This window comes from Pyrus communis, chromosome 2, assembly GCF_041283825.1.
Source record: "Pyrus communis isolate YQ-2024b chromosome 2, ASM4128382v1, whole genome shotgun sequence".
NCBI classification, from domain to species: domain Eukaryota; kingdom Viridiplantae; phylum Streptophyta; class Magnoliopsida; order Rosales; family Rosaceae; genus Pyrus; species Pyrus communis.
Genome location: NC_142566.1, coordinates 18,054,609 through 18,063,330, shown reverse-complemented (window position 1 = coordinate 18,063,330; position 8,722 = coordinate 18,054,609). Strand labels below are relative to the sequence as shown.

Here is an 8,722-nt window from a genome sequence, read left to right as displayed (position 1 = left end):
TGCGAAAATCATTACTCTTATTTATATTAAATTATAATATTCGACAATGCACACTTGGAGATTCTTTACATGGTAATGAAAATTTGAGACAGATAAATGAAATGAAAATAATGTGAATGGTCTTATCTTCAAGATACATATTAATCAACCAAAAAATATAAATGAGAAAATAAGTAGAGAATATTCCTAGTTTCTATTTTTATGATCACTCATGCTTATTGATGGGTGTTGTCTGTAAATTTGTTTCCAGTACCAGGGCTTGGGCCCGAGTCCTTAATTCCGCCAAGAGTCTCAACATTTGTGAATTTGTTTCCTGTACCAGGGCTTGGGCCAGAGTCCTTAATCCCTCCGAGAGTCTCAACATTTGTGAATTTGTTTCCCGTACCAGGGCTTGGACCCGAGTCCTTAATTCCACCGAGAGTCTCAACATTTGTGAATTTGTTTCCCGTACCAGGGCTTGGACCTGAGTCCTTAATTCCACCAAGAGTCTCAACATTCGTGAATTTGTTTCCAGTCCCAGGGCTTGGGCCAGAGTCCTTAATCCCTCCTAGAGTCTCAACATTTGTAAATGCGTTTCCTATACCAGGACTTGGACCCGAGTTTTTATTCCCTCCGAGAGTTTGTTTGTTCGTAAACTTGTGCCCCTCACCGGGACTAGGTCCCGATTGCTTGACAGCTCCAAGTGATAACCCGTCAAAGAAACCTTCAGTTGCTCCAAAACCAGAGCTTCTATACTTCATGATATTCAAGGGCCGAGCACATACTGCAATGAATGTAGAGTTGAGCAAAAGAAGCAACAAAATGAAACTGAAGAACTTGGTAGTCATGTTGGAACTGGAGAGAGAGATAGTGTGAAAGAGAGAGAGAGAGAGAGAGAGAGAGAGAGAGAGGGGCTCTGCAATTGTTGGTATGGAGTATTTGATGGTGTTTCCTATTTATAGTTAAGTAAAATAGACTGGGATGATGAGGCTTCTTTGACTGAGATTCTTGGCATGCAAATAACATCAAATAAATTTCAATCAAACGTGACATTTCCAATCCTCATAGTCATGTGTTGGAATTAAGAAGCAACAAGGATGGTTCTTAATCTAAAGTCAAATGGATAAAAAAGAATTTATAAAGTTGAACATTGTGAGTCCAAGTTAGAATAGAAAAATGATAGTATATGATGGAGTTAGTTAACGGTTTTGATCATAGGAGGCAGATTGTTTGCCCTCCTGTTTGAGTGCCCTTCCCATCCCTTTCTATTTGTGCGGTCACGGTTAAATCACGTCAACATTTTATATTCCTATTACCTTTTGTCTTATTATCTCTATAAAAAAATCAATATAAAATGTTAATGTGGCTTAATCGTGACCGCACAAAATAAGAGGGGATGGAAAAGGCACCCAAACAGGAGAGCAGACAATATGCCTCCTTGATTATGTGTATACTGGAGCACTGCCACATAATATTATTAGTTTATCAATTCTCATATAAAAAAGAAACACACGTATTATAATTTGAATAAAACAATAACAGACTCGTTTGGAACTATTTTTAAAATAGCTAAAAACGGTTATTGTGAAATGTTTTTGAAACCAATATTTGTAAAAATACCAGTGAATTTTGGAAAAACACTTGAAGTGCTTTCTACAAGAAGCGCATAATTGAAGTTTCTTATAGGAAGCAGTTAAGTGCTTTTAGAACCCATAAACATTTCTGTGAGCATTTTAAATGCTTTTGGAATACATAAACATTTTCTCCAAAACGCTTTCAATCATTTTAAAAACATTTTTAATCGTTATAAAAACACTTTTAATCGTTTTAGAAACACTTTCAAACGAGTTCAAAATCATACCATAGTTTTCCGAGTCCACCAAAAAATTAGACGAATCTTATTTGAGTCCAGCCGGCCGCCCAAAAGCCACCAGAATTTCTTGCAGCTCGGGGAGTCAAAGACCGTGCATTGTTTGAATTCTTTTTTAGGGAAAATATTTTGTTTGAATTCCACGGCTGCATAGTGTAACGTGACTTGAATGGATTATTAGGTAGAGAAAAAAATTGATTTGTTGGGATTTTCATGGTCAGTCAATTTCACTAGTTGTAGTATATCAATTGGCACCATGGTACACTAGCTGCATTTTAAATTTAATTTTATCAAAATAAGCAACATGGTAGCTGCGTGATACGATACATATGTACATATTCAAATACATATAGTGATACACGTACATTGATTTAGACACCATTTAATTCATATTTTACAATTGGAAATTTTAAGAGAACTTTGTTTTTCAACGACCATGCGTACATATATTGAAAAAGAGAAATTTGGCTTCGAAATTTATTATAATTGTTCTAATCAATTTACTTATGGATTAGATCCGTTTGGTATCCTACTAAAAAACATTTATCGTTTTCAAAAATATTTTTTAAAATCATTTCTTAAGAATTGTTTTTCATAAGACTCAAAAACTTGTTCGATATGAAGGTCAAAATTGCTTTTCAACCTTAACAAATTAAAAAAAATAAGAAAAGAGAGAGAAGAGAGAGGATAAAAAAAAGATATGAAGGTACCAAATAATGTGTCACCAATAAAAAATAAACACGTTGATCGATATTTAATTAATAATTCAATCACATCCAACAACATCATTCAATTTGTAAATTCAATTTAAAAATTTGCTCCCTACCGTTTATAAAAAACCTAGCTCAGAGCTTAAACGTAAGCATTAGAAAAGTGAGATTGTCATGCTACGTGGAAGCTTCCAAATTTATGTCCAAATGCGTAACCATTCTTATGTTACAAACTTTAATTATCATATCTTACCTTGCCCACCATTATTGACAAACCAAACGGAAGCATGCATCCTCATAATTGTCATTAGAAATTGATGTTATTCGAATGAGTAGTGCAATATTTACTATCTATTTGTACTATTTTTTTAATAGACGTAGGTCTCACAAATACATGTGGACTTATATCTATTAAAGAAATGGTACAAATAGATGGTAAAAGTAGTATTTTTATATTCGAAACCTTCTGGTTTAACTCAAGTAGTGAGAAAAAAAAAAGGTTGTTAAAATACAAGCGACATTTCTAATTTAAGAAGGGGATGGTTTGGGTCCGTGACAGGTGAGTTGAATAAAAAGACTTTAATCACCAAATTAAACCTGTCACCTACGCATATTTTTCTTGTTTCTTTAAGCATTGTAGAAAGGGAATAGACGAAATTAGGTAGTTAACGACAATGACTCGTGCAAGACACCCTATCTTTATATAGCCCACCCATGCGGACCCATTTTAGTTTTTCAAATTGAAAGCTCAATCCATGGCAGCCCAGTCCGGCCCACCGAATAATGTGGCCGCAAGGGATGGACCACACGATGAATGAAGCATTCAAATATAAAAAGAGAATTATCACTTAGCACTATGGTCTAACGATATTATTCTTTACTTATAAATGAGGTATTTTAGGTTTAATTTTTACCAAAAATGAATTTAAACCACATTCTTACTAATCTATTATGAAGTTAAACCTACCTCTTTTATCTTAATATAAATAATATCGTTTTCTAAAAAAAAATAATACAAAAAGAGAATAAAGATCAGCCGACATAAAAATGCTCCACCCTTCCAAAAGAAGAAAGATTTCTCGGTTAATCAGTTCACAGACATTACATCTCTTCATTGTCTAATCAATCAATATTCCTCACTGCCCTTCTTTATATAAAATATTATTAATAAGGAAGATTCAAAACTATTACAATAATTTAGAAGATGAGAGAGTTTCGAATCGGTACGTATGAATAGAAACTTAATATCATATTCATTAGGATATTGGACCACATACATTCCTCACTGGCATGACTATTATATTCTTATAGTTCTAGCTGGACTTCTTTTTTTCACTCTGTTTTTTTTTTTCACTTTATCAGTTGTCCCAAAGCCGCTCTAGCTCTGCAATTTGAAATTTGAAGAGATTTTTGTGCGTATCAAAAATATTAGTCATGTGGCATTCCCACCACGGTAGACGAGTATGTTGCATGGTAACTTCAACAAATGACTAGCCAAATAACTTTTGTCTTATTAAGGGAAGTGTTATTAGCATTTTAAAAATTTTATTCTACACTCTTCAAAAATATATTTTTCTTTCTAAATATAGAAAGTTTGGAGTGTAGAGTAAGAATTTTGGAGTGCCAATAACAATTCCCGGTATTAATTAAAAGAGACCAATTTTGCTCACTGCTATAATTATAGTGTATGTTTATCATATACCTAATTAGTGTCACGTGTCAGTTTACTTAATTTTAGTTAACTTTCACATTAAATATTATTTTTTTATTTTTTAAAAAGAATTAACTAAGGTTAAGTAAAAAAATATGGGACTTGGATCCTCTGCTGAGCCCAAGGAGAGGATCCTCTTGACCAAATGACTTGGGCCATTGGATGAAAATCTAACGGCTACAAACAGGGAGGATCCTCTTCTTGGGCTCAGAAGAGGATTGAAATCCAAAAATACGTGAGTGATGATTATTTGCATGGTGAGCATACATTATAGCTTAGCTTATAGTGGTGAGCAAAAATGCTCTCCAATTAAAATATAGTTGGAGAAGCTATAAATAACTTCTGATCTTGGAACGAATCCTTTGTCCCTCCTCGTTTTGAAGGGAACAGAATTATCATAGTTCAAGTTCATAGCGTTAATTATCCTCAAAACTCAACCCAATTTCTTGGAGTATAATTCCTCTGATTTTTTTTTTCCAGCAGACCAGAGCAGCAATGGAGTGGGACTTCAAGGACAGCGACCTTGCTGCTTTGGTGGGGTCTAGCATCTCACAAACCCAGATGAAGAATAAACCAGCTGAATCTCTAGGAATGGATATCAAGAAATTGGAGGAGGACCCAATGAAGGTCTCATCATCCAGAAGGATTAATGGTGATAACAATGGAAGTGATCATCTGAAAGTTCTATGCTTGGTCAACGGTTGTAGGCCGGACCTCAGCCGTTGTCGGGAATATCATCGGTGGCACAGAGTCTGCAAGCTTCATTCCAAGACCTCCGTTGTCGTTGTCAGGGACGAACATATTTAAATAAAACAATTAGACTGTATTTTTTTACCAAAAACAATTGATTAAGCATGTTGAACTGTTCATCACCTACTACACTGCTGGCACAATCATTTGTTTTGTTTTTCCTTTTCCTTTTTTTTTTTTTCAAGTTTTTAATAATTTTTAATCTTATATGATTTTGATAAAATTATGACGGAAGAACTACATCTATTTTTAGATATTATAATGATTCATTTTCAATTGTAGAGATTATCTTGATAAAACAAATCAATTTTAAAAATTGTTTGTTTAAAAACTCTTTAAAAACAATGCGCATAAATATGAGACAAATACACTGTAACCATGATAACTATATCCTTTTACAAGGGCACGAGGACAAAAACTTACGTTTATCTTCTTGATCTTGACACAGAAAATAGGGGACCACAAGATGATGTAGGCTGTAAGTATCTAGGTGCCAAAATGGCAGAGCAAATAATTAGAACAAAGATTACACTATGAGTAACGTTAGCAAGATTAAATATAGTGACAAAATTTGTAAATTAAATAATGTATCATTAATAAGAATGAGTATATTTGTTAATTATTAATTAATAAATCAATCATTTTCTTCCATGTCCTTTGATTTTCAAAATTTAATCTTTGTATTATCCTTCAACTAAGCCTAAAGATATTATTTGGGAGACTAAATTTATAGACAAAATTTGTAAACTAAATAATGTGTTACTAATAAAAATGTTTAAATGCACTATATGTCACATCCCGACCAGGGTTCCACCACATCTCGAGCTTGACTCAGCCGTAGCACAATATTGTCCGTTTGGGTCTTGACCACATCCTCACGGTTTTGTTTCTGAGAACTCACACGAGAACTTCCTAATGGGTCATCCATCCTGGAATTGCTCTCACGCGAACTCGCTTAACTTCTGAGTTTCGATGAACTTCATAGCCAGTGATCTCCCAAAAAGCCTCGTGCTAGATAGAGATGAAAATATAGATATAAAACTTACATGATTCACTCTCCTAAATGATGTAGGATGTTACACTTTAATCACTTAAAATTCTGATTAATTATTCTAGATTCAATAAAAGAATTAAAATCCCTAAAATCTCAATTACACCTTGCCAACCCATCACCCCTTAAACTAATCACAACTGGGCAATATAATAGTGGTAATAATAATATCAATTTTAGCATAAACAAATACTTCTGCTGCATCTATCCAGCCATTATTCTTTTCTTTTTTTTCGTCGTCTACCGCTCTTTCACTACCACCGTTCCACACCAAAAGTTAGAGAATTTACAGAAAAGTTATTATCCATGGCGGCTGCTGCTGCCACCGCTGATGAAGAACAAGAAGTCCATGTTCTACTGGTGGTGGTGCTGCAAGCCCACATGAATCCCATGCTCAAATTCGCCACGTGCCTCGCCTCAAAGGGTGTCTATATCACTCTCGCCACCACCGAAACCGCTCGAGACACCCTTCTCAACTTCGACACCACCTTCACAATCCTACACCCTAAAATCCACCTCGAGTTCTTCTCCGACGGCCTCGCCGCCGAGTTCAACCGCGAGAAGGGCGCCGACGTCCTCACCACCCTCCAAGTTTCCGGCTCCAAAAACCTGTCCAACCTCATAAAAAACCTCACTTCCGACAACAAACTCGCAATCTCCTGCATAATCTTCAACCCCTTTGGACCTTGGGTTGCTGACGTGGCGGCCGACCACGGCATCCCCTGCGCCCTGCTCTGGAACCAATCTTGCGCGACGTTTTCACTGCTCTACAGATACGCCAAAAAAATCGAACCTTTCGATCCAAACTTGGAATTGAACGCAAAAAACATTCTGGATTGTCCGGGAATTCCGAATATAGAAGTTGCCGATCTTCCCACCACTGTTCTCCCGTCAACCCCTTTCCATTTTAAGAAACTGATATCGGATTCCGTCGGAAGCTCGGAGAAAGCCAAATGGGTTCTGGGGAATTCGTTTTACGAGCTCGAAAAAGGCATCGTAGACTCCATGGAATCGCTCATTCCGATTCGTCCAATCGGTCCGTTGGTCTCGCCATTCATACTGGGCAGAGCAGGGGAAGATGACGAAACCCTCCACATCGACATGTATGAGGCCGAAGATTCCTGCATAGAGTGGCTCAACCGGCAGCCAATCTCCTCCGTCGTCTACGTCTCGTTCGGCAGAGTTACCGTTCTGTCCCAGACCCAGATTGACAATATTGCCCTCGCATTGAAAACCAGCAAACGGCCGTTCCTTTGGGTGCTAAAGCCGCCAGCGGAGGGTTCCAAGATGGAAGTGGGAGAACTGCCATTACGGTTTTTGGAGGAGACGAGGGAGATGGGCATGGTGGTAAACTGGTGCTCTCAGGAAAAAGTGCTTATGCACAAAGCAGTTGCCTGCTTTATGACTCACGGCGGTTGGAACTCGACGCTTGAGACGGTAGTGTCTGGTGTGCCGGTGGTGGTTTATCCTGAGTGGACCGATCAGCCCACCAATGCCAAGCTTTTGGCTGATGTGTTTGGTGTTGGTGTGAGGATTAGGGTTGGTGAGGATGGGGTTGCTAGCAGTGAAGAAATGAGGAGATGCATTGCGGAGGTTGTGGAGGGGCCAAGGGCGGAGGGCATGAAGAGGAGAGCGAAGGAGTTTAAGGCGGCGGCAAAAAAATCAGTGGAAGGTGGTGGTTCTTCTGACCGGAATATTGATCAATTTATCAGTGAAATTTCTGGGAAATCTTGATGGGAATTAGTTTCTTTTAGGAAGTGTAATAATTTGATTCCTCATTGGTCATGAATATGAAGAATGTAAGACTGTAGATCCAAATCCAAACCATGATCTAGATATGCTCTGTTTTTTTTTTTTCCTTATTTTAGTAGGGTTCAATTTTAAATGTTTTTTTTTTTGAAATGTATTTTTCTTGTTGAATAATATTTGCCTATCACTTACATTAGTTTCATAGTATTATTATATGCCTATACACTTTGTTTGTGAGAACATTTTTTATTTTTTAGTATTATTATACGCCTATACAATTTGGTTTTGTGAAATTTCTTTATTCCCCATCATTTGTTTTTGTGATAGAAGACTAAATAGTCTTTTCATCTTCTTTTAATTGATAAAGAATGTTTAATTAATAGGTAATTTAGATAACCATGGACAAATATATTAAGGGATTTGGTGGCTCCTAGACGATCCGGAAGCACGGATAAATAGTTGTGAGGACTTCCGAGGACCATGAAGTTTGAGCATGTGGTTGAGGCGAAGAGTACATCGGCGGGCCGGCAGTTGCAAATTCTGCAAATTAGCAAAAAATAAAATAAAAGCAAGCCCTCTTATTAAGCCACGTGAGGGAGACCTTTTCTAATTAAAAAAAGAAAGAGAGTCTATTCTCTTTCTTTATACCCAAGATCTCCACCCAATCCCATTTTGCACTCACTTTTCCTAATTGGGTAATTCCCAATTCCATTTTCCTTTTTCCTGTAACCCCACCCAACCGACTCCAGGCCACCACCAACTGCTCCACGCCTCCATTCGTCTCCTCTCCATGACCATCATTTGGTTCATTTCTCTTTAGTCTCCACCACCACTTAATTCCCTAATTTTTTAATTTAAGTAAGTTTTCTATTCCAGTCTAAATTAATCATATAGGATGTTAA

General features: G+C 36.8%; 2 protein-coding genes across 2 annotated transcripts; one reads left to right on the top strand and one right to left on the bottom strand.

Annotated features, from left to right (window-relative positions):
- On the bottom strand, positions 1–886 carry LOC148698677 (uncharacterized). The gene has a single exon (XM_088685155.1). The coding sequence runs from the start codon at positions 825–827 to the stop codon at positions 216–218; it is 612 nt and encodes a 203-aa protein (XP_088541281.1). The 5' UTR covers positions 828–886; the 3' UTR covers positions 1–215.
- A 5,377-nt stretch (positions 887–6,263) lies between these two features.
- LOC137748855 (UDP-glycosyltransferase 84B2) lies at positions 6,264–8,016 on the top strand. Its single transcript, XM_068489043.2, has one exon. The coding sequence runs from the start codon at positions 6,378–6,380 to the stop codon at positions 7,803–7,805; it is 1,428 nt and encodes a 475-aa protein (XP_068345144.2). The 5' UTR covers positions 6,264–6,377; the 3' UTR covers positions 7,806–8,016.
- The last annotated feature ends 706 nt before the right edge of the window (positions 8,017–8,722 follow it).

Coding starts and splice junctions, on each gene's coding strand:
- LOC148698677 (XM_088685155.1), bottom strand. CDS start 827: ATGACTACCAAGTTCTTCAGTTTCATTTTGTTGCTTCTTTTGCTCAAC.
- LOC137748855 (XM_068489043.2), top strand. CDS start 6,378: ATGGCGGCTGCTGCTGCCACCGCTGATGAAGAACAAGAAGTCCATGTT.